General features: G+C 43.0%; 1 protein-coding gene across 1 annotated transcript in view; it reads right to left on the bottom strand.

Moving 5' to 3' along the window:
* The window catches only part of ADAMTS19 (ADAM metallopeptidase with thrombospondin type 1 motif 19), a 284879-nt gene extending 269025 nt beyond the window's left edge, over nucleotides 1–15854 (bottom strand). The window contains exons 1-2 of the mRNA XM_074994147.1: nucleotides 15224–15854; nucleotides 13444–14063 (exon numbers count right to left, since the gene is read on the bottom strand). Of these exons, the coding sequence (XP_074850248.1) occupies nucleotides 13444–14063; nucleotides 15224–15308 (705 nt within the window). The 5' untranslated portion in view covers nucleotides 15309–15854. The remainder of the gene's footprint in view (nucleotides 1–13443; nucleotides 14064–15223) is intronic.
* Nucleotides 15855–26896: the final 11042 nt, after the last annotated feature.

Genomic DNA, 26896 nt, shown 5'->3' with positions numbered 1-26896 from the left:
TTTTCATGGTTTCCAGTTCTGAGCCACATTGCCCCCACTCACATTAAGGAGGGTTTGATACATACACCCCATGCTTCCCCTTCTTCAATCACTTTTTTAGACTACTAGATACATCTTTCATCATGACACCCACTATGTTTGAGACTGTCATGTCAGGATGTGACAGCACAGTCCTTGTGATGGGAAGACCAGTGCATGATATGAACCACCAGTCAGTTTCTCATTATAGACCCTACTGTTCACCCACTTGGCTTTAACCTGCCACATCATCAGGGGGCCTTTCTTAACAGTTGCCAGACTGGGCAAGTCTCTGTGGAGCCAATAGGCAACACTGGGGTCTTCAAAACAATCCAACCTCTGCCTGCAGTGCAGATCAAACAATGGCCTACAGTGCTGAGGAGTGTCTGCTGCGATAACTAAATTCACTTGGGGGTGCCAGTTGGCCAATAGCAATGCTGCTGCTTAGCTCGGCATATATGCAAACACTAAATAAGTAGCTAAACAAATACAGGCAGTTCACACCACCCACAGAACCATTCTTTCAGGCTCTGTGTTGATTCAATCAAACATCGCTACACAGCTACCCAAATTGAAGGATGTCTTTACAGCTGACGAAGTGGGTCTTTGCCCACGAAAGCTTATACTCCAAAATATCTGTTGGTCTATAAGGTGCCACAGGACTTCTTGTTGTTCCTGAAGATAGAGACTAACTCGGCTACCTCTCTGATACTTTACAGCCATAGGGCAGTATTGACTATATTTAAAAATCGTTAGTCAGGTCCCAAATCATGAAGTTTTAGGTCTTAGCCTCCTGCTTTTTGAGCTTTTGGGTTCATATTTTCAAGCTTTTCTCTGCAACCATGAGGGCTAGAATCTTCCAACATGAATCCAGGAACTGAGGCTTTGAAAAAACCTAAATATTGCCAACTCATGGAAAACACCATGATGACAATACACACAACACACCACTATAATTCAGTTGATTGACCATGGAATATACAACCTGCACATTAAATGAAGTTCTAGTACGACAAACAAGTTTTGGGGAAAGAGTTCCATGAGCATACAAGTATAATTTCACCAATCTCAACAGATTTACACCAAGAATGGCATTAATCCTCTTTCTCTCACACTTTTTAAAGAACTTGTCTGAAAAATTATATAGCCCAGGAGTGGATTTGTTTGGGTTTATTTTGTTTGAGATTTGATATAATGGTATTATAGATTCTGTTGTGGCAATTTCCCACTCAAATTTTCACTCCTTTATCCTGAAAAAGAGATTTAATAAATTCACAAATATACACACATTAAGGATACAGATTTTGTAATACTTTGTACGTTTTGTAATAATTTTCCTAATTTTACTTTTAAAATAGAGCATATTTCAGAAAAAGATATTTTAACTTCCTACCTCATTAGAAAGCGTACATCTTGCTGAAGCCTGTCTCCTTTTGGAAAACATCAAAACAATTATCAGTGGGGCCCCACTGCTTTCTTGTGCTGTGTCAGTCAAGCCAAAATTTGAAACATCATCACCTGCCAATTCTGATTCTTTTTTTTAAACCCCGTGGTTTCAGGAAGGCAATCTAAACAATCTCTTTCATGTCTGTTCAGAAACCGCACAGTGGCATTTGATTTTAGACAGTGTCGTGATTCCACACACACGCCAGTTTTGAGCTGTACAGATTTACTGTTTTCTTATTTCTCTGTCTTCTCCATTTCACTCTAATCCACATGTACTTACAGAGAACAGCTCATGTAACTGATCAACTGTTAACTTTCGTTGCAGCTATTTGATCATTTGATTATATTCTCTCAGGAGCACCTATTGGTCCATTGGTTCCTGTGCTTTATAGAAGACACCAAAGTGCTGACTTACGAGATTTTCATAGTGTTGCTCAGCATTTTCTATTAGAAAGCTCACTTCCCAAACAGATTGAGTGGGTCTGCTTTCTGCTTAGATTTGACATTTCCATTGATGTCCTACCTAAACTATTTCTACTGATGATAAATCCAAAAGTCTGCTTAAAGATGTTTAAAACACAAATAAATGATAAGGTAAAATAAACAAAGCAAAACTCTGTGAACCTGTGACCTCTCAGTAAGGGATCCAATTCCCACCCCTGCTCCTGCCCCTCTCAGCAATGTTTTTACTTGCTTAACAAAATTACACTGAGGCACTAGGAGAATCATGTGAGAATGCGACAGGATATCTAACTTTACCCTTTTAAATAAAGCAGCCTCCAGAGACCCTATGCCCTCCCCCCACTCATTCTGCACTGTCCCATTCCCCGCTCCCACCCACACACACTTAGTATAGCTTTTATGAACACAAATCTAACCAACAAACTGTTGATGAAACACAGTCCATGCTGAGAGATGCAATATATGAATGTGGCAACTCTGCCTTTGGAACACGTACATTCTCTAACAAAGACTGGATCAATGAAAATGCTGACATTCTTAGGCTTCTTCTTGAAGAAAAACACCAGGCACATTAGAGTAACACAGAACCCATCTCAAAACACAAGAGATCGACTTCAACACGCAAGATTCGTTCTTCAGAGAGAATCCAGGCAGTGTGCGAACAACTATTGGGCCGATCTATGTTCCAGTATTCAAAACACATCTGATTTGGGCAACCTGAAAACCATGTACGATGGATTGAAGAAAGCACTCAGATGGAACATTACCAAAGTCACCCCACTGAAGCATTTAAATGGATGGGTGATCCCAGACAAAAAGCTGCAAATGACCAGAGGGGTGGAACGCTACACAAGTCTTTATTCCCATAGTCACACAATAAAACCTGAACTTGACAACCTCATCCCAACTCTTCCAGAAATGTATGAGCTAGATGCAGAGCCTATGAAGGAGGAACTTTCCCAAGCTCTTGATGCTCTCTGCAATGAAAAAGCACCACTAAAGGACAGAATTCCAGCTGAAGTCCTGAAGGCAAACAAGACTGTGCTCTCCTCCCCTTCCTGTACGATTTACTCCTAAAATGTTGGAGAGCAGGGACTCGCTATAAAAACAAAGGTGAAAAAGGTGACTGCAACAACTACAGAGGCATCTTGTTACAAAGCATTTGCCCGTATTATTCTCAAATGCCCGCAAAAACGCACAAATCGAGTCTATCCAGAAACACAATGTAGCTTCAGGGCTGGCAGGTCAACAATGGACATGATTTTCTCACATCAACAACTACAGGAAAATGTGGAGAACAAGGAAAGCCACGATTCACAGCATTTGCAGACTTAACAAAGGCATTTGACACAATTAGTAAATCAAGACTATACAGAGTATTAACCAACACTGGCTGCCCACAGACCCTACTCAAACTCATAACTTCCTTTCACGAAAACATGACAGCAACAGTGAACTATGATGGATCTACATCACAATTGTTTGCAATGAACAGCGCAGTCTTTAAAAAAGGGTTTGTTCTTGCCTCTACCCCCTTCAGCATATTCTTCTCAGTTCTACTAAATTGCCCATTTCAAAATTCATGCAGCGATGTATTTCTCTACACAAGATTAGTTGGCTCTCTCTACAACCAGGCAAGACTCAAGGCCAAAATTAAGGTCAATAAAGGTCAACATTTGGGAGAAGGAATAAAGGGACTTTGAAGTTGCCCCGACACTTTGAAGTACCAGCAGGAGAGCCATGGCTAGACACGAGCCGATACTTCGAAGTTTAAAACTTCGAAGTTGCCGCAGGGGGGAATTTGCTTAATGAAGTGCTGCTTATGCAGTGCAGCACTTCATTAGTAAACTCCCAACACTCTGATTACCATCCTTCCTTCAAAGGAGGATGGTAGTGTAGACACAGCCAAACAGTTTCTTTACACTAAATCCATACCAGGCTCTTCTGAAGCAAAGCATGATTTACCTGTAGTAGGTAAATAACTGGATTTATATTAACAATTAAAACATCCAGGAATATTCAGCTCACTGGCTCACTTCAAATATTGAGTCAAAATAGAAGCAAGAAGTAAACATAATTCACTAAGAGCCTGATTCTTCAACCCCCTAGCTGTGTAGCATTCACTTGAGTTGTCCCACTGACAGTAATAAGGATGCTTATCTGAATAACTATTATTTGGGCTAAGAGATGAACACCTGAAACTCAAGTATGCAAATGGCAAAATCTTTGGACTAATCCTCCCTTAAGATGAGGGCTGTTTCCCCCAACATACTTAAAGAAAACCCTACTTATCCAAAAGCAATCATTATTTTCTCAAGTTTTTAAAAATAAAAGACAATGTATATGGCTGTCACCACTGATCAGGTGAACTCTGAGATTCTACAGAAGGCATTGCTACAACTTTAGGCCCTGGACAGGCAAGATATCTTACAATCCCACAAGGTTTCCACTCAGGTTACAAATTTTTCCTCAAGACACATTTCCTGAATAAGATATGTAGCTCAATGAAATTAGCTATTCTGAGTCCAATTTTGATCTACAAATATCTAACTCAATTCCCATTAAAAGACTCTCAATGACAACATTTAGCATTTTTTTCAGCTATCCTATATACTATATCTACAGTTTACATATTTTGGAGATTATTTTGTAAGGTGATTTTAGCTCTCATAGAATGTGTAGGTGTTAGTTTTAGAGTGAGAACCAAGATGACATTTTAAATGCCAACACTGAAAAGGAGGCAGAGAACTTTTCAAAAGTTGTACTTAGGATACTTAATAATTATTGGCTAAGTGGTTGGACTGTCCTCAACACTGTCAAAGCTCATTCTGATTCCCCTTGGAATTAAGGGATAAGATTTGCCAAAGAGCCTACGTGAGTGACTCTAACAGGAGTGAGGTGCCTAACTGGCTTATACACTTTTGCAAATCCCACTAGATGCCCATCTGCATCTTCAGGCATCTTTGTAAATTTGGCCTATAGTCACACAGGCTGCGTCCACACTACAAACTTATTTCAAAGTTAACTTCAAAGTAAGCTGCTTCTTTGAAGTAGCATGCAGAACGTCTAAACACACCTTCCCTTATTTCAAAGTTAACTTTGAAGTAAGGGAGCCCAACTTCAAAGTCCTTACTCCATTCTCGGTAATGGAGTAGTGGCTTACTTCGAAGTGCAACTTCAAAGTTAAGTGTGCGTAGACTCTCTGCACTCCTTACTTCAAAGTAAGGAGTCTGCCAAGCAGGCAGCACCCCCCAGAGGACGGAGACATTCTGGCCAGCCCAGCCAGGGCTCTATGGTCCCTGCCAGCCACCTTAAAGGAAACAGCTCCCCAGCAACCCCAGGCAGGAAGCTGAGAGCGTGCAACAAGGAGGGGCAGCACAAGCTCCCACTAAGACTGCCCCTGCTCAAAGCACCAGCCTACCTCTGCACCTCCTGGCCATCACAGTGGCACACGAGGACCCAACCTGCCCCTCCGGAGGCCCCAGATGAGGAGTCCCAGAGCAGCGCCCCAGCAAGGGCCATCCCAGGAGGGGATCCTCCTGGATGGAGGATGAGATGAAGGACCTCCTCACTCTGTGGGGGGAGGAAGAGGTCCTTTGGCAAACTGCCACCCAACACAGGAATGCAGAAGCCTTTGACAGGCTGGCCAGTAGCCTCACTGCCCGAGGTCACCCTGACCGCACTGGCAGCAGCGTGCAGATAAAAGTAAAAGAATTCCACCAGACCAACATCAAGACCCACAACGCTACCACCCAGTCAGAGACGTGGCCCATCCACTGTCCCCACTACCAGGAGCTGCACAGACTCCTGGGGCTGAGGGTGGTGGCCACCTCAGAGCATGTGGTGGACACCGCCATTCCCCCCGTCTCCCATGGACAAAAAGGACAAGGTGAGCCCCTCTGGCACCACGAGCCCCTGCACAGGGAGCAGCTGACCAAGACTGAGGATGATGATGAGTGGTCCAGCGACAGAAGCCTCGTCAACGCCTTCCCCTCCGGGACACCCAGCAGAACCTCCTCCAATCGAGCCTTGTGCGAGGCCCAGGATGTCACAGCTACTACATATGGGACAAGTGCCAGGGATGGGGACAAGACCTACCCAGAACAGCCACACAGCCCACACACCTGGGGATGGGGCAGGGAACATGGGCTGACCCTCGCTGAGTGGGAACCTCTGGCCACCTGGGATCCTACAGGGCTCACAGGCCACCAGGCAGCAGGGGAGTGGGGTGGGAGCTGGGAACCCAGCACTAACTGTCATCCCCCTGTCCCCTTCTGTGTCCACAGGTCCATCGTTGGGAAGGCACTGCAGCCCATCAGCATGGGCTACAGCCGCAGGGGGATGGGTGACCACCCCATTGCCCCAGACTAAATCCCCTGCCGGCCACAGCAGGGCCTCCTGCAGACAGCGCTGGAGGGAGGAGGAGGTGGCAACTGCCAACTAGGCAGTCATGCAGAGGACCAGGGTGCTCCAGGACTGTCTGGAGGTGCAGCAGGATGCATGGGTGCTGCTGGCCAGCAGCCTGGATGCCATGGCCCAGACCTTGGCCGCCCCCTCGCACAACTGCCCACCCCGTCGCCAGCCCAGCCCACAGTTCCCCCCACCACAGCCACCCGTCTGGCGGCTGCCCCCCCTCCCCCACGCAGCCGCCCTCCTCCTGGCAGACCTATCACCGTCCACCCACCTGGAGGTGGCTCGGCGGCTGCTGGCCAAGGCAGGTGCAACTGGCCAAGCCCCAATGCCCCCCTACACACACCCTGAGGAGATGGAGCCCACAGCACCCCCACCCCACCCCACCTCCCTGTGCTCCAGCTGGAGACAAAGCTTAAAAAGGGAGCAACCCAGCAAGGGAGAGAAAGCGAAAACTATGCCGAAGGCTCCTGACCAAGCGTGTTAAAGAAGCTACCCTGTGGAGGAACAGGAATTCAGACTCTGGCTTGTTGACATTGAAAGTTTAGTTCTCTTCCCTTTGCACTGGACTTGGAGCAGAGGACACAACAGAGAGTAGGTAGTGATCCAGGGAGGGTAACTCAACAGGCACTCCAAGGTGCCGGACCCTGATTGGTTCCCAGAAGAATCTAGGTCAGGGGCCTGGTGAAGTTAGAGAGTCAGGCTCACGTATCAATTGCCCGAAATGTCGGAGGAACATATGCCTCATTCCCATTGCACTGACCCCACTGGTAAGAGGGCAAGGTCATGAAAACACAAGTGAAAACAAGTATCTACATGGGTGAGGAACTGGACCAAAAAGCTGTGCCACTGGGAGGGCAAGACTATCTAATGGGTGCACTACCCACTGGACAGCCTAGCCCTCTGAGAACCCTTTTACATGCACATGCACAGCCATTTCAGAATGGGACTGAAATGAAAGCAAATATTAACAAAGCATCCAAACATCCCTACAGGTGGTAGATAGTGAAGAGAAGCACTAGATTTTTGTACTCTTCAAGATTCCTCAAACTTACTGAAACAGTAAAACCTCATAATGGAGACTGATCTGTTCTCTTTCTCCCACACATTTGCTGCTCAGTGCAGCAGGGAGTAAAAAACATGGTAAAAGCAGCAGTGCAGTTGGATCACTGCACATAGAAAGATGGGACACTTCCCAGTCCCTTTCCAGTTAGTCACCATATTTGCAAACCCTCTCCCTACCAGGTAAATAAATCACACCCAAAACCAAACAATGTAACCAACGCCACAGGTAGAAGACCTACACTAATTAATATGCCCTCTTTTCCCAAGGGCTGCAGGAAGTTCATATTTCATGAAGCAACCAGCATTAGCTCCCATAACATGCACTATGTGTCTTCCTCTTACGGGTCATGGAGCTGGACCTAAAGCCAATGTGCTACTCACAATATAATAATTAATAAGAGATATTTAAATGTAAATACTGCAGTATTAACACTTTGCACTTATTCAGAACTTGAACCCAAGCATAAGATATACATTAAGTCTCACAACACTATTGGGAATAGGTATTAACCTCAACCCTACACTGTACAGGTTAGTCTCCAAGTTTAGCACCAATGTAACTTTTCGAAGGACAAATCAATATTCTATGACTTTTATTAATGCAACATTTACCTGGCTTTGTAGAGTTCTCCTAGCTAAAACCTCTGTGCTCCAAATGTCAAACCGATACAAACACACACAAAGAGTTATAATTTTTCATATACGTGCTACATTTGGATTTTAAACATATTCAGCGTGAACAATTAAACGTTACTGCTCTTATTCAAGAGAACCTAAATTTCACCAAGATTAGCCAACAAAACTGATCAGAGCCATCATCTAGTTCTATTCTCTGACATGGCCTTCCTAAGTCACCAACCATTCCCAGCAGAGAGACCCCTGGGATCCAGAAAGCTAAGCTAGTCAACAGGAGGCACAGGGGGTGGCAGTTCTGGGAGGGTACGAAGATCAGTCTTGGTTCTGGGGAGGAATGGAGGTTAAATACAAGATAAGGGAAAAAAATGTATGAGGGTGAGCAATGTTGTATAAGTGAATCAAGTCTGTACACATCATGGTCTTCCTGCATTCAGCTTGGCTCTCCATAGTGCTGTACCTAGTATGCCACACCAGTAGCATGCACAACCATATACTCACATTATAAACAAAGGGTATCACTGAAGGGACAGGTCTGCCTGGAGATGGAGCCAAAAGGGCAGTTTGGCCCACACCACCAGTTTGAGAGGGTCCCAACATTGACTGGCTTTTCAAACTACCAAACTGGATCACAACATTACTCACTAAAATTTGGTCCCACTACTGTTCATCACACTGAAAGGTGTCCAAGTCATAACTGAGTGGCGCCATTCTCATTGCAAGTGATTGTTCCAGTTGTGCATATCCGTTCAAAATTTCAGGGGGCACCCTGTGTCAGATTTCACAGCAACCACAATCCAAATGGAAAACCCATTTCTTCAACATAACTTTTTCTCAATAGACCATCAGACACATACACATAGTCAACTTGAGCTACATAAATGTACGAATAATTATTTAAAAATTTCTACTAGTGTTACAACTTTTTTTCCTCGCAAAAGAATGAGAGTTTATGTAACACATTTAGTTTTGTTATGATACCTTCCTGGAAGGTAAACAGATAACAAGGTGCAGTGGGCTACATAAGTCAGAGTACATCTACAATTACCGTAAGATCATTCCTGAAGGATCAGTCTTCCGGGGTTTGATTTAGAGCACCTAGTGGTCACGCACTAAACTGAACCATCAGGACTCTAAATTAGACCCCAGTACTCCTCATTCTCATGAAGAGTAAGGGAGGATGACGGGAGAGTTTCTCCCGTCAACCTCCCTCTGTGTGGATGGGCAGAAAAATTGATCTAGGATGTCGATTCCATCTATGCAATTGTCGTAGCTGGAACTGAGTATCTTAGATTGACTTTTTGGTCTAACGTAGACATGGCCTATGAAAGGTAGGTAGTTTAGAAAGAAGATTAGAAAAAATGCTAATGTGTCAGTTTTTTTGGGGAAAAAAAAAAGAAGATGATCTTAGGTTACCACAGGCAAAGAAGCTAAATTTTAATCCTTGGCAAATTCATTGTACTCATTGTATGGAATACAATCAGAAAATAATGGAAAAGGTTATAGTAATATAATTACTACCACTAAGCATGGTTTTATGGAAAATGGGTCTTGTTAAACTGTATACTGATTAAATGACAAGACTGATAAAATATATTTCAACTTCTGAAAGACTGGCTTAGTTCAATACAGTGTACTATAGCATTATACAAAATGCAGCACCTTAAATGGATTTAAAAACTGGCTAACTGATAGAACTGAAAAATTAATTATTAATGGAAAATCATATCAAATGTTGGTATTTCTACGGATGGCCTATTCTTGTCCCAACAATATTCAATGTTATTACCATTATGTTTTCTTTTTAACAAAGAGAAGACTTGATGGAAAATGAATATGGACAAATTTCAAAAGAAAATACAGCAACACTTTTAACAAAAAAAAGTTTATCATTAGACCAGTTTACCAAGGCTGGTGGTGGATATTTCATCACTAAAGTCTATGTCAAGATCAGCTATTGTCCTGAAAGAGATACTCTAAATCAACTAGAAGTTATGGCTTTGAAATTGGCAGAAATTACTGGGTAAAACCCAATATCCTGTGTTAAGAAGGAGATCAGTATACACGATGATAATCAAACTTTGCAGGCCTTAAAAATCTATGAATATGTAAATAAAACTTAAAACTTCTTGGTATACCTGCAACCAGCACCTGGGAAGACACTGCTAGGGTATGAGGCAGAGCTATCAATGCATATTAAGATCCAAGGTGTTCATCCATGCCTGTCTCCTTTCTTCCCCCTTCAAGAGACTGACACAGATTTTTCAGGAGGAACAACGGATAGGGCCATACAGCCCCAACATCTACTGCCTTCCCCCATACCTATGCTTGTCTCTAGTATCCAGCTCCCAAATCTCCCTTGCAAGTATTAAGCTTTCTAAACTCCAATCCCAATGTGATGGGTCTACTCAGGCCTGTTAAACTATGCCTTCCTTCTGGCTGAAACACTGGAGAGTCACTAGAAAGAGAATTCAGCAGCATTCTGTGCCAGAAGAAGATAGCTGAGGCTCAAAAGGGAAATTGGTAAGTAGAGTGTAGACAGGGTGGTAAGCGGCTTTACTATTCATTGCCTTGGTTTTTATGATCTGCACTAGAAGATTTAACCAGCATTGCTTGGGTTTGTAACGCAATTATATTTTGGTTTTGGAATGTAAAATGAAACATACATGCTCCATTTAAAATCATTATTCTGGCGGGAGGTTGGGAGCAAGGGGTTCAGTAAGCAGGCTGCCCAGGAGAGAGAGAGAACTACCCAGCCCTTTCTCACCATAGCAGCTTGGGGCCAGGTAAGAAACGCATGTCCATGGCCACTGCAGCTTCAAAGGGCACAAACGGGCGAGGGGTGCATGTCCTTCAGCTGGGACATGTACAGGTTCATCTGCCTCTTGCACTCCCATGCCAGAATGCAGAATGCAGACGACTGTCCACTTTCCCCTTGCTCCCTGATAAAGGAAAACAAGTCAGCAATGTTCCCCTATGTATGGTTTCCTCCCTAAAGTGTGCCCACGGGGTTGTGAGGCTTGGGTCTGAGGCATTCCTGGACTGGAGATGGGGGAGTATGCTCCTGCCAACCATTTCACCTGTCTGCTGAATCTGTCTTTTTTTCTGCATGGCTTATGTGACAAGTGACCCCATTCCAGGAACATCCCATTTTCCTGGCACACCCAAACTCTTGCCTTGCTTAATACTGTATACTGAATTTGGTAGTCCTAACTCCTACCATTTCAGAGGATTTTTTGAAGAAACAGATAATCCTTTCAAATATATAGTAAATTAGTAGAATATGCATTCTAGCAACTTTCACTCAAGGTACACAAGGTTTGGTTTTGTGGAGAGAGAGATGCACGAACACCCACACTAAAAAGGAAGGAATGTCAGGTTACGTTGTCTCTAAAATTAGCTTACACCAAACCCCCCCCCCCCCACACACACACACACTAAAATACTTTTACACATTAAACAGAAAATATAGTTTGAAATATTTAACTATTTTTGGTAGAGAGCTCTTGGAGGCATACAAGTGCAATCCTTATATTATATGATGCAAATGAAAGGATTCTTGGAAAACAAACAAGTCACATATGTAAGAGGGACAAGCAGGGTACTGCATTTTAAAGGAACTTTGTTACCACCATGTGCATATTTTAAGGATGAGCCTGATTTCTCAACACTTACAGGAGGAAGGCTTGCTTAACTGAATAGTCTCAGAGTAAACCATGAGACTATTTAATTAAGGATTACTCATGTGAATAAATTTTTTTCAAGATCACTATTTTACTGAAGACCTAGCAAAAAGATTTGAAATTCAGTAGCATTTATGCATGCTTAGTCTATGTGTATATTTAAGGATAAATTGAAACGCCTGTGGAAAGTCCTTTTAGACTAGTCCTCACTATTGCCCCTAAATCAAACGCATTTTCAGAGCAGTAAAGGCCTAACTTACTGATGGCTTTCAGACCACCCTCCAATGAATTTGAATCCACCCCTGTACTTTGGAAAATTTGACAAAACATCAATAATTGGATTCCAACCACTTAGAGTTACGTGAAACTTGGCAGTTTTACTCCGCAGAAATGCATGGAACTATTTTAACTGGTATCAATACAAATAAATTCCCCCCTAAATTTCAGTTCGATTTTTGTGTTGAAACAAATCCAAACCAGGAAAGTACAATGCAAGCAAATTCCCTGCATTTCACATGGCTTCAACTCATCATAATGCAAAACTGCTAATTTTGCACGAAACACTGACAAACCAGAGAATCTATCGTGGACCTGGTTTGATGGGTAACTTTTGGAATGAAACCCAATGAGTTTTGCATAGCTGTGTTATTGCTGCATGGATTAACACCCATCAAAACATAGCTGGATACTGCTGACTCTTTTCATCAGCATCTCTGTTTTTATTCCACATTCTGTAAAGTGCTGCAGGCGTGTACATTTTTGATGCGCTATAAAGGCCCTATAATGAGAATAATAAACTGTTTTGTTTTAAATCCTGCCAGGGTTTTACATCATCCCAGCTGCCTGCAGTTCCTCCACCCTTTCCTAGGTATCCTGGGATTCCAGTTCATCAGGAGCACCACTGCTGCTGTCAGTGGGGCTGATTCTGATCTTACCCAGTTGTAAATTAGGAAGTTATTGAATTCACATAACATAGAAACAGGGTCACTGAGAGGATAATTAGGTCCAACGTCTCTAAAGTGAAACTCACCACAATGGTTTGATTGTGTTAACATTTCCAATGCAAACATATTCATTATGTATTTTATGGAAGGAAATAAGGAAAGAAGAGCATGCATTTTGAGCAATGCCAGGTATGAGGATTAGGAGGGAGGGCAAAAGAAGGGGAACAGGACAAGGCACAGATGAAGAGGAATGAGGATGAGAAACAGGATATAAAATATCTGTATAAATATAAGGATGCAGAAAAGGAGGGTTAATGATGTGGATGTACAGAATGGGGAAGAGGAGGCTGGGGATGGGATTGGGAAAGAAGAGAGTTTGAAAATGGGATGAAGGTGAAGGTTAGGAGAATTAGGAAAGCCACTGTGGGAAGGAGGATGGGCAAGCAAGAAGACAAGTATGGAAACAGACTGAGGAACAGCATGAGATTAACGGCTGGAGGGGGCGGGGGTGAGCAGGAGCTGGAGAAAGACGACTTTAAGGAGAAGAATAAGCCTAGGAAGCAGGAGGAATGGAATTGGGAAGTAGAACAGAGAAACACGATACAGCAGGACAAAGACATGGACAGGACTGGGATTCCAATGAAGCCACAAACAGAGGTGAATTCAGCAGAACAGGGATAGGATGTGAGAGAAGGCTGTAGAAGAAGAAGAATGGGAACAGGAAGGAGTAGAGAACAATAATGGGATAGGAACGGAAACTGAGATGTTGCTGCCTGCCTTACCAATCCAACGCAGATACTGAAAGAAGCGAAAGAGCCTGGGTAATGAAGCACAGTGCCACTGTAGTAACAGGCTCTCTCAGGCTGAGAATGGGCAGCACCTGGAGGGCTTTTCCCTTCGCCCCTGAGCCGCTCCTCCACCGCAAAACCAGGTGCCAAAAAACGGCTGTCCCTCTTGAGCAACAGGTAGAGCTCCCGGGCAAAGGCCGGGATCCTCAGCAACACCTCATCCCCATCCTCTGCAGGCAGTGGTGGTGGTGGGGAAGGTGGTGGCAGTAACTGAGAAGCAGCACCAGATCCCTGAGGATGAGGAGACCAGTGATAAAATTCCTGAGACTCGTATTCATCATCCACATCCTCCTCCTCCTCCACTGCTTCCCCAGCTGGCTGTGGTTGTCCGTCTATTGGGGAAGAGATTGAGCGGACCTCCCGGGAGCTACCTGACACCTGGCTAGGCATAGTAGGAGCACTGGTGCTGCTAGTGCTGCTGCTTTTTCCGCAGCTGGGACCAGTACTCCAGCTGCCTCCGCCACCATTGCCTCCAGCAGGCTCCTGCTGGCCTCTGCTCCACAGTGCTGGGAAGATAATTTCCCACTCCTCGGAGTCTCCTGATGCATGCAGCCCTGCAGGAAAGCAAGACAAATAACAGCATATGCCATAAACCAGAGCTACACATGCCACAGCATACAAATCATGCCAGTGAACACACATATATGCCAATATCCCCAGCTATAGCCAGTGCTCCTTACCAACAAATGTATCACACAAAAACACACCCTTGCCCCATTCTCATTCAACCCACTGTACCAACGGTTTACTTGCAGTATATTAATCAGCCACTAGATGTCCCTGAGCTGTTTAGGCATTCCAGACAGAAACTGTGGTCCCTGGTAAACATGGGAGATAAGCTACAGCGGGAACTGTGTGGAAACTATGTTTGCATCTGTAGTTGTTCTCTCTAATAAACACATCCTATACAAGACTAGAGCTGAACACATTTGCAAAACGAACGTCAAAAAGGTCAAAACAAGTTTTATCCTGTTTTCCAACCAACTGTAAAACTTGTCAGCAAATTTGTTATTTCAATTGAACAAATGGGAAGAACAAATTAATATACATTTTCATGAACTCTCTTTAAGATTGATTGTAATTTGCGCTATCATGACCACTCATCATGGCCAAATGCATATACATACAACACCTGCACATACACACACGCAACAATAAAACCTCCATGATTATCACAGAATATTAATACTTGTAGTAATGTCTATAATGACATATATAATCACACACTGATGAAATACTCAAATTAACATTTTCAACTGAGTCTATGATTACATTATGCATATAAATATCCATTGTCAATATACTTAACCTTGCCACAGCCCAGGGAGTGGCTTAGATAACTTCTTAAGGTCCCATCTAGCCCCTACATGGCTCTCATTCTATTAGTCTCTCCCTCTCTGTGAATATTTTATATTTGCTATATTATTCATTTGTACGTATACACACTACATACATGCAAATGTTATGATCATGTAATACACCCATAAATATGAGACTCACTCCATGCCCTATCATCTTATACACGTTATCGATAGGGTACTAGACCCTGCATACAATACTGAGTAGTTGCAAAGAAAGTAATGTGTACAGGTTGGCCACAAATAAGAGAGAGAAGAAAGCAGCAGGAACATGCTGGACCACTAATTTTCCTCTCCCTTTAATCCCCTGCTACGGAAAGCACAGAAACGAGCGCCAGAGGAAGCGGTATCTTTACCTGAAACGATCCCATGTGAGAGGAAAACCAGCTGATAAAAAATGCAGCAAATGTGGCTCAGTCGCATCCCTGTTTTCTTCTCCATCCACTCTGCTGGAGCAAGCAGAGCCAGAGAGCAGCCTGTGCACGCTCTCTGTATTCCTGTCTATTGGCGGCTGTGGCTGTTGCCTCTCCTGAATGGCTTGTGCCCGGAACGGCCCCAGCTCTTTGTATGGCTGGGGATTGATTGCAAGTCGCTGTCTCTCCCCGGGGTGTGCGTCTCTGTTTGTGGGTGGCAGGAAAAAAGGGAGGGGTGAGACGTGGAGCAGCTCCCCGGCGGATTATCGGATGAGACTATTGCTGAGTTCCAGGAGGCAGCCGGAGGAGCAGGGAGCTCGGGAGCCCCGCAGAGTGAAACCACCTCGCAGCCAGCAGAGCGGCAGAGGCCAGCTGGAGAGGAGCGCGCCCGAGAAGGGCGAGGGAGCTCTGCCCGGAGCGGTGTCACCCCGCACGGCGGGCACGCGGCGAGCAGGCGCGAGCTGGAGGCGCAGCACCCGGAGAGGAGGCGGCAGCATGTGCCCCAGCTCCCGTCACCGCACTCGCTGCCGCCAGTTCTCCCCGGCGGGGGCGGCGGGAGAAGGGGAAGGGGAGGAATCCCCCAAACTCCGGCAGCTTACTGCCGATTGGTTGCTCCGGCCAGCGCTATTTGCATGCCCCCGAGCCAGAGGTACAGCGGGCAGGTAGACCCCCCGCCGCCCGCTGCTATTCCAGCAGCAGCAGCAGCAGTTGGGGGGAGGGGAGCTGGGGGGGTGGGGCTGAGCCAGGGCGCGAGGCTGCAATGCAGCGCCTTGCAGAGGCGAGGAGCGGGAAGATGAGGCCATTAGTCATGGGGTTCTCCGGGGCTTCCCCGCGCAGCCCGCGCCACTCCCGCAGGTCCCGACGTGCCCACGTACCCCCACAGCCTAGTCACACAACCTTACAGCATGAGACACGCGCAGCCTGGCTGTGGATACATGCCCCATAACACCCTCCTATGCCTTTTAGCCACCCACACCACCAACCTATTGCCGCACACTAACCAATTGTTTGCAGCTAACAAACACCACAAGCATGCTGCACGCGCATAGCCTATGCGCAAGGTGGCCTAAACCCCATAGCTACATCTAGATGGTGTGGTTAAGGCAAAATAGGCTATTTTGGCACGTGGCACTGTCTCAGTGGCGCCTGGTGCCAAAATGAAGCCCTACTTCCAGGCATCCCTGTGCGCCTCCTGCAATGAGGGGTGCAAGGATGCCGAAACAGCATGCAAAAACTTTCAAGACAATGGGCATGTTAGATAGACTGGGGCAGCTACTTCAGGACACCATTGTGTCCCAAAATAGTACCCAAGGTCTAGACATAGCCTATGTGAACACACAAAGGCCAGACACACATCCAGGTGCACAGAAAAACCTCACACCACCTTCTGTGCTGCAAAGTAACATGCCCAAACACCCTAGCCCAAGGGTGAGCAAACTTTTACTTTGGGCTCCATTTTTCAGCCCTGCAATTAACAGGGCCACCAGCCTGTCTAATGTAATCCAAACGGACAGAAATTGTGGTTATATTCATATATAAATCCTTTCAGCACACATAAGAAAATACATTTGTGGAATGTAAAAAAAAGTATGCTTTTGTTCATTCATATTGCAAAATGCAATTAATTGGAGATTTTAGGCCAAACTCTTCCATCAATTGGTATATATAAATGTGAATACGCATAACTAAAAATGTAACACATTTCAACATTTTTAATAAGATGGATGAGCTTGAGTCCCAGGAGCTGATCCTGCTGCACCCGTTATGAAATTTCATGCCCCCTGGGGACCTGTCCCCCACTGTCTGCACCCCTGCACTAGACTGTACCACACATACACTAAAAGCCTTAAAAACATACCTTCTCACCCTCAGCCCCTTTGCTTCAAATTCAAGGCACTCTAAAGATTCACCATCTCTGTTTTGTGTGTGTAACTTGATTCGAAACACTCTTTTTGCCCCCACTACACAGCTGTCCACGGAAACCCAACACCTTCCACCCCACTCCCTGTCAGCTGAGGAATGATTAAACGAGGAGCCAAGTAATATATTAAAACAAATATCCCAAACCAGGGTAAGCTGCAAAAATCAACAGACAAACATCTCCAAATCTGAGATTGATTTCTCATCATAACCTTTGTTGTTTTACCTACTGTTTCGGATGTCAAAGGTGACTACTATGCCTTCAGGGAAAACAGAGTAATTTAGTTTTGTGAGGAAATACATTTTTTTTCCAGCAAGAGAAAACTACAGAGTAGCAAGAATTTCTCCTGAAAGTGATGGAGATGTTCAAACAAAACAAAAAACAAAAAGAACACTCTACCATATCTTTAGGCTCCAAATAAAAAACATGTTTAGCCTCCACAGAAGCCAAATGTACCTTGGGCTCTGATCTCCACTTCCAGTTTTCAATAGCTGAAGAAAAGCTGCACAAGAAGGGTGTGTATTCTCAACTACCTCCAAACAATATTCTTGATTAGTTATTTGGCCTTATGGAAAAAATTACCAGACAGATCTTTTGCTGGAAGTTAATTGAGCCAACTTTCAAACTAAGCAGAAATCAGGGAGGGTTGTAAAAACTAGACAGATTTATATTTAAGAGCTTTAAAAACGAGTTTCTCCATCAGAGCAAGTTAGTATTTATGTGACTTTTAAAAGGCATTCTTATAGTAAAACTTTGATACCGAGTAAATATTATTGTACAGTTTATTTTTCTATAGAATTAGTTAGTTAATTGGCCCAATGCTGCAGTCTTTTCAGAGGCAAAACCCTAATTACCACCAATGACTGTAGAGTGTGGACTGTAGCATGTGGCCTAAGTTCTCCAGCTAATTGCAGTTTGAAGTATGAATGAACAAAAGCATATAGAAAGGGTACTAAAGTGTATCAGAAATAGGGACTTTATATATGCAGTTTAGTAAACAAAGAGCAAGTTTAAAATTAACACCCAACCAACAGTAAGCACAATGTAAGACACTATGTAGTACTTGGTTTAATGAAACAGAATCAGATTCTATTTCCCAAATCTGAGTTGGTCCTTTGGACCACATCCTTTTTGCCTTACTCGTGTATATAAACTCTCCCCCCACCCCACCCCCACTAGACAACTTCTGTGAGTAACATAAGCCAAATTTGACCCCTTGCACAAAAACTGCAGGAGGTGGAGAGACCGTGAAAGAACAACTGTGAAAGGCTTTAATATATTTGACTTTATCACAAAACAAACAATAGAGGACTGCTTCAAGCTTTCAAATATCCAAATATTCTACAAATAGGAAAACAAAGCTTCAATACATTTCCTTGGCTCATTTTATATTTTAAGTGTTATTGTTTTAGTAGATAAAATAAAAATGTAGAGGAAGCGCTCTATGTGTAACTTTGAGGAAAGTTCACTATAAAACAAAGCTCCTACTGGTATTCATTAGTTTTAACAAAGAGTCCGGTCATAGGTTAATACTGGCTGACATTGTCATAGTCTCCCACATGTTAACTGTTGTCACTGTAAAACTAGTAGAGGGACGTCTGTATGAAAAAGAGTAAGAACTGAGAGAACAAAACAATCCTACTGTGATTTGTGTATAGAATGAGATTCATTGTATCTACATGTATACCATACAGTTTTTCTTTAACAATTCACAAGCCCACCAAAACTCTCCCCGAAACACAGTATCTGTGTTACACACCACAACACAATAAGGTTACCTTTGTACCCTTTCTTTATATCGTTGGACGTGATTTACTATGTAGCTAAAAAATAAGGAAAAAAAACTCCTACAATTACCTAAACAAATGAAAACTTTGTTAAATGAAATATCATTCCTGTAGTATTTATTTTAAAATAATAAACCAATTTTTACTGTCTTTTTAATCACTGCATTCAAATTATCATCAGATAGGAAAGGAAAGTTTAGAACACTTCTGTTATAATCTTTGGTACATGCATGATTAAAAAAAAATCAAATTTCTATTCACAGTGCAACGTAAAATGAAAACTATTGAATACACTCGGCTTTGCTCCCTCAAGTCTTGAGATTACTCTTATTTGAGAACAGTTTAATGCTGTAGTTTTCTGAGTGTCACTAACATAATCATCAGTATGGCATACCATATCACAGAATTGCACTGAATTTACAGAGTCTAGTTCAATGAAAAACATGGGCAAAATCATATCCTTCGGAAAAATTTGTAAGTGGGGAAAGGAAGGAAGAGGAAGGGAGGCCCTAAAGCAGGCATGTCAAAATGAAAGCCTGCTGAGGGCCACACAAATGAACACTGATAGCTTTCAAGGCCAACAAAGAAAATGTACTCCTATTGGAAAGTAGTAATTATTTATTATAGATTATGTTTTAGGTATATTTTATGATATTTTTTTCAGGTCTTGTTTGAATATAATACAATGATTTTAACTAAGAATTTAATACTTAATATGAATTTTATTGTTTTGTATTTTATTAATAGTTCATAAAATGCGATGTATAAAATTGTTATTTGCTCATCTATAACATTTTAATTTAAATATACATTTAAGGTACCCTGCCCCCCCCCACTAGCTCCCAGCCCCAGAGCCGACCCTGGCTGGGTCCCCAAGGCTGGAGCTGCAGGAGGAGCTCCACACCCTAACCAGCTTTCAGCCCTGAAGCTGCTGGGGTTTCCCCAGCCCTGGCCAGGTCCCAGGGGCTGGAGCTGCTGGTGTGGCTCCACATCCCAGCTATCTCCCAGCACCAGAGCTGCAAAAGAATTCGATGGGGCTGTATGCACCCCATGGGCCACATGTTTGACATGGCTGCCCTAAATATATATAAAAATGCAATGGCCAGTTCCTTAGTTGGTGTAAATCAGTGTATCTTCATTTATTTCAATGAAACTTTGGCAGCCTACTCCAGTTGAGCATTTGGCCTCAGAAACACAATTTCTGAGGCATTATCTGTTGTGGTTAAAGGGTAGGATGTTGCTCTCCATGGTCTCAGTAGAGATTGAGAACTTTTCTCATGGTTCTCCCAAAATCAATCTTGGATTATGCCAGGCACCTCAAGGCACCTGCACACACTTAAAGCGTTCATCTGTCTTAGTCTCCCACGCTCTCAAGAAGTACGGCTCATGCTGTCAATGACTTTCAACTTCTACCTGAATCATCTGTTATCAGATGGAACATCTTCTTTCCTATACCCCAGAATAATAGGTAAATGTAATCTAGTAATTTAATAGGAAGAGTTATGTTTCATATGGCATAAAGTACACAGCAGATTGTTTAAATAAATCTCCTAATTTAATACAGATCCATCCTCAACCACTGACTTTTTTCTTGGTTTATTTTGTAAAAGTCATATCAAACTTATGATCGTAAGGAGGAATTTGAATATCACAAGTACAGTCCCTTTCTTCAAGATGCCTTAAACTATGCTTTAAATTGTTTATAACAAAAAAATCTTTAAGCCTTTCTACAGAGGTTGGCTTGTTAATGCCTTGAGTATATGCCTTATAAGTCCTTGACTAATGAAACTCCTGAGGATACTGAGCTTTTGGATACATTTGTTTCAAATTTCTACAATTTAATTAAATATACTAGATAAATAGTAGAAACTATGCTGGTTTGAATGGTGCTTACTACATTAACACCATATATCACATTACTGTTCTATTTAGATTAGAAACAGAAACATGTCTTCCTGTTTCTGGAAACCCTTGCAAATGTTATCTCAACATAAATAGATTTCTGTGCAAAATGCAGGTTGAAGTATACTTTTTTTTTAGATAAATGTAAATAGAAATACAATTTATTGATTTTTTTAAAGAATGAAGAACATCAGTTTCCCCAATTCAGAGAAAGTTGTGCTTACTGCCTGTTAACTCACCAGCTCTGAGTCTTGAATCTGTAATTCTATACCATTAGTTACATCTCAGATAAACCCTTTGACCATGTATGTATAAGATCACTTCAAAAGACTTTAGTGAAACTTGCTTTTGAGCAAATTTCACAGTTGTATCTAAATTCAGTTGTATAATCATGATAACCTGTGGAGTAGAATGTAAATGTCAAATTACTGTGAAAGTACTACAGAGTTGGTAAAAGTTTAAACTACCAACATAGTAAATATGTAAAGTTAAGCTCAAAATAGTTTGATGCTTGTACATGACACAGATTCTCATGACTATGTTAACACAGAATAGTGAGATTTGGTCTTAGTAAGGTATATTCACTGACTGGTGAGTTATTTCCCAAAGTTACACTGTGGATTCAATGATAGATGTACATAAAAATATACTATGTATATAACCTGTTGGGTGAGTAATCATAATATATTCTTAGAAATTAAGGTACTTTAGAATGTCTTCATGCAATTTAATCCTCATACGCTAGGAATCCCTGAAGTGAAAGAAACCAGTGAATAAGGTGCTTCTTGTAACCTCATAATTAAAGGCAGTAGGGGCCCTCCACAGTTCCTCATAAGATGCAAAGTCTTCCACAAAGAGGCACTTACTCTGTGTCTCTGACTGATTTTCCCCCATACAGGAGTAGCTTCCTGAGACATCCTGGCCTTTGATAATCATCAACTGTTGTCATTCCGTATGCAAGTCTTTCACAAAGAACAGCATCCCATTTGAAATACCAAGAAACCCCTACAAAGAACAATTGTTTAACAAATTTGAGACATCCCAGGTCTCCACATGAAGTCCACTAATTTGAGAAGTCTCTTCTCAGTTTCAAATGGAGTCCTGCATCTTTCAAAAAATTCATCCCATTTTAAAATAACCCTTTGTAACAAGAATCTCTCCAATGGTAAGTCCAAGCTTCCCTCAAAAGCTCAGCACCCTAAGATTTATACTCTCCGCTACGGACATGTGTCCATGCTTCCCTGTTCAGCTGATAGCAAATACATGTGCGATGGGGTTCAGGGGTCCCCAAGCACTACACCCCATCCACAGGCAGGAGTGACACTCACTCAGCAGGTAGAACAGGAAATTTATTAGTTGACAGAGGCACAGCTCAGCACAGAGGTGTCAGTATATGAGGCAGAGACAGTCATTACAAACCATCCTGGAGAGAGGAGCCCAAGGGGTGCTCCATCTGGGGTCTACCTTCCCCCCTAGCTTAGCGGGCTGCCTTCCAACTCTCTTCCCCCAGCTTCTAACTGCCCCTCCAATTCAAACCCAGCTCTGCTCCTCCCTGCTCTTTGTTCAGGTCAGAGGTGTTACCTGCCAGCTTAGGTTACAGCCCTAGGGGGTCATCCTTAGCTGCTGTGAGCTGCTCTGCCTGTCACACACACATATCCCACCTGACTCTCTCACATGCACCCACCACTGCATCACAACATGTCAGTGTAATGCTAGAAGAACAGATGCCTGGCCTTGCTAGGGTTGCAGCTATCAGCTAAGCACTAACAAATCGCGGTTGGAAACCAGACCAGCTTACCTGTATGTCAGTATTCTTCAAGATAGATGTTAGGTGTTTCAAGATGTGTTTAATCTCTAGATTAATGCAATCTATAAGCATTTCTTATTTGCAAGTTGACAAGTAAGATTTTGCTTTACAACTTAAAAAATGCCTGCTCTGAAATTATGAATCTAAGCAGGAAGAGTAGTTCCCCTGCACATCAATATGCATTGTGGCAGGGCAGAGGACCTCTTCAGAGACAGCCCAAACAAGCAGAAAGGCCTGCGCAGCACCAGCAGGGCAATCACAGGCAGCAGGGTGGGAGATGACTCAGCGTAATTGGGACCAGCCAACTCCATGACTGGTCGAATGAGAGGCCTTTAAAAGAGGGAGTGCCAGCCTCATGTGGGTCTTGTGGCGCTGGAGGGCTAGGGCGAGCCAGTGGCATAGCTCCAGGAATGTCCCCTTGGTTATCCTAAAGTTCTGTAACCACTGGTTGTCCCCCCAGTCCACCAGCACCAGCCAGTCCCACCAGGCGCTGCTTGTAGGGAAGCCCCACAAGAAGCAGATGACCAGGGGGACTGGGTGAGGGTGTCATGCCCTGAGGACAGCCTCCAGGATGCTGAACATGGCCATCTGGATTCCATGTGCACCAGGGCTGGCAGCCGTGTGGATGGCCTGCAGGCAGCCTGGGTAGGACCGAGCATCCCCTCCCCAGGCCCTGGGGCAGCTGGCATCCATGCCACCTACCTGAGAGCCCCTCCAGGAACTCAGGCATGGCCTGGGTGGATGTCGATGATGAGGGCTCCCTTGCTTGAGCCCTCATCATCTCTGATGGGGTCCAGGCGCCAGATGGTCCGTGGGTGCCTCATGCTGGCTGTCAGTCCCGGGCAGTCCTCACCCATCGTCACCATCTCCAGCTTGGTCTCAGGCTCTGTGGTGTCAAGGACAACAGTCGGAGATCCCGCATCCTGGGGCCTAAGGAGCCAGTCCACTTCATTATAGTAGGGGCAGCTGGTGGGCGCTACCCCCCACTGCCCAGCCACGTCCCAGGCCTTGCAATAGCACTGCTGGAGTTCTTTAACATTGGACCTGACCTGGTCTGGGATGTGGGTGGGGTGGCCCCAGCCAATCAGGCGCTTTGATAGGCACTCAAATGCCACAGCGTTGTAGTGCTGGACCTCGTTTGATGGAGGAACTTCTCGTCCTCCCAGAGGGAGAGGAGGTTCCACAGTGGGGCCTCTGTCCAGGGCCTTCTTTCGACCCCAGTTTTAAATGTTCTTGCTAGCATAGACACAGCCTTATTGAGTTAGGTAGAATACTCTTCTCTTTTGTATGCATTCTTTGAATTTGATCTGGAGAATTGTAACCATTATTGGCCCTGCTCTTTAGTCCAGCATAATTTCAAATCTATTTAAACCCAGGTGAGAACTGTTGGGCACTCTGGAAATTAGCATTATAATTTAGACCTGATTAGGACTCTGATCCTGCAAGACTTTACACAGACTTTACTTATGAGGGAGGACTGTTAGCATGTTCAGGAAGACTGAGAAAGAGGCAGAGGAGAAATCTGTTTCCCATCAGTAAATGAAATGAGCTAAGATCCCTGACGGACCATTGCAAGGTATTGTCTAGTTAAGTAGCTTTTTACTGCTCTAATGTGTAACAGGGACAGGACAATTTAAATCTTAAGGCGTCATAAACTGCTGCCTGATATCCCTTCTCACAATTCACAATCTGAGACATGAGGAGAGGAAGATGGGGTAAGGAAACAGCAGTACAGGGTACAGAACACAAGGAGGATTTTGGCCAGGACTGCAAACTCATGGGACTGGACTAAAAAATCCATGACAGTCCTGGTCAAAATCAAACAATTGACAAAGATGTTAGATTAAACCTGAACACCGTGTAGACCTGTGCTGTACCTAAAACTACGGAGATGAAAGACACTGGGTTCCATGGTTAATTCCACAGACGTACCATTACATGGTGCTACAGCTGTAAATATGGTACTCTGCCAAGAAAGTCACTGTGGTCAGAATATGTAAAGAGATAACTAAAAATTAAAAGCAAGGGCACAGAAAAGTTGTATAAAGAAATCTGAAAGGGAATGTATTTGAATATTAAGAAGAATTGTTTTATTAAATGGAGAGAAATTATTATTTTATATTTATTTTTATATATATTCTCTTTGGGTGTAATCTTCAGTACATCACATCGGCATTGCAATTTTATTAATACTGAATCTATTTAATACTATTAATTTACACATACATAAAGAGAAGACAGAACAGAACCAACGCCAAGCTCAAGGGGAGCCATTTGAGGAGAAGTTTCAGGGGGGTTCAGGAAATTAACAGGGGAAATGAATAGCACAGTCATGAAAGACAATTTATGTCTCATTTCTTTGTGGGTTAAATGAAAAACCTTACAAGTAAATCTTTTTTTTTCTAAATCAGTTTTATTGTTTGTAGTCTTAGTATAAATATTAGTTCAATGTCTGAATGAAGATAATCATTTGTAAGCCCTTCCTCCACCAAATGACATTAGCTCAAAAACCTTTCAGTACCCACAAGGCCTAAGGAAATTGCATTAATTAAGCTGCAAGTGATTTTTCACTTAAATTATGCTGTGGATATCCTGTTTGTGCTTTCCTTGTGTCATGGCAGAGAAGGATGGCATTAGATTTACCAGATTAAAAAACCCACACATTATAGACCTGATTTATATTTATTCATAAGAAATGGTGTGTGGAAACCTGCAGAACATGCTGTCTTGCTCTTTCAGCCTCTGTAGCTGGGAAACCCATTAAGACCACGAGTTGTCAAAGTATACAGTATGTAATATACTGTGTGAGTACTGTCCACAGACACTTGCTCTGAAGGCAAGCCAATGGCAAACAGTGGCACCAGGAGACCAGCTAAAATATATAGGAATAAAACACACGTTGTGCACCAATGGGCAAACAGCCAACTGCACATGACTAAGTGGTTTCTAAGCTACTCTCTAGTGCCCTTTTCACTTGAGGCAAAGCAAAAGAGCAAAAGCACTTCCCCCTTCCCCTAAAACACACACACACACCTTCTATGTATGTTCGCTTTCTATGAGATGTTCTAAGCTTTGTTGCTGAATACCTGCCCCCTAGTTATGAGGGAACAGATAAGAATAAGGCATAGAAGGTAGATTATCTTGCATTTAATTGAAGCCAGACAAAGGAAAGAAGCAGATTGACAGGTTGTGCTACAATCATTGTGCTCAGAAGCCAGGAAGTGTCAGTTATCAGATTGCTAACAGACATTCATTGTACTGGATTAATTCGTTAATTTTTTCAAAGCACTTTGAAGATGAAAGGTGTATATAATGTCTAAGTATAATCATCATTATTCAAAACCTGTGTGTTTCTCTTAAAGGAAAATAAGACACAGAAGTGTTTTCAGTCAACTGCTGAGAAGAATAAACATCTGATTTTTTTTTTCTGTACCTTTAATATCAGTCTTCACACTTGCTTGAGACACTAATCTAGCCTTTTTGTTACCTTTTCCAATCTTTCATAAACACATGGGTATCAGAAGTGAGGTTCATTACACACATACACTACTTTCTCCAGATGTTTTTTCTGGTACAGCAGAAGTTTATACACTTCAAAGAAGGATTCTTTCAAAAACAAGGTTTGTTTTTGAAGGAACCCCACCAACATGGCTGTTTTTCCTTCCGAAAAAGGCTCTTCCAGGACTGAGATTGAGCAAAAATATGCCAAAGAGGCACGAGATGTGTACATTCATGCCTCATTTGCATTTCCAATCTCACTCATTTGCATCCCCTTTCAAAAGTGGAATATAGTGTAGATACCGCCCTAATGTAAAACTATATGACAGAAACTGTAAATATGGAGGAGTCACTGATAAGCCATCAAAAAAAACGGCAAAATACCACTATATGTTCAGGGAACTGAAGTATTTCTGTTTACATTATACATAAAAATATGAGGATTACATTGAGACATCTCTGCCAAACTGTATTCTGAGAGTAGGTGAGACAGAGAGAGAAGGAAAGAGACCACATGTTCAACAAATATTTTAAAACAATTTGTAGGAAAGGAACTCCTCTAAGGAAATCTTGAGCAGTATCCCAAATTAAATTAAATTAAATTAGCTATTTCAATAATTAGCATCACAAAAGTTCCACACTAGTTTGACCTGAAAGTATCCAAAACAAAAGGTTAAGTTAGAATCCTTTAGACAAAAATC

The sequence above is a fragment of the Carettochelys insculpta genome, chromosome 5 (genome assembly GCF_033958435.1).
Source record: "Carettochelys insculpta isolate YL-2023 chromosome 5, ASM3395843v1, whole genome shotgun sequence".
Taxonomy (NCBI): Eukaryota; Metazoa; Chordata; order Testudines; family Carettochelyidae; genus Carettochelys; species Carettochelys insculpta.
Note: the sequence above shows the minus strand (reverse complement) of the source record. Positions and strands in the feature narration are given on the sequence as shown.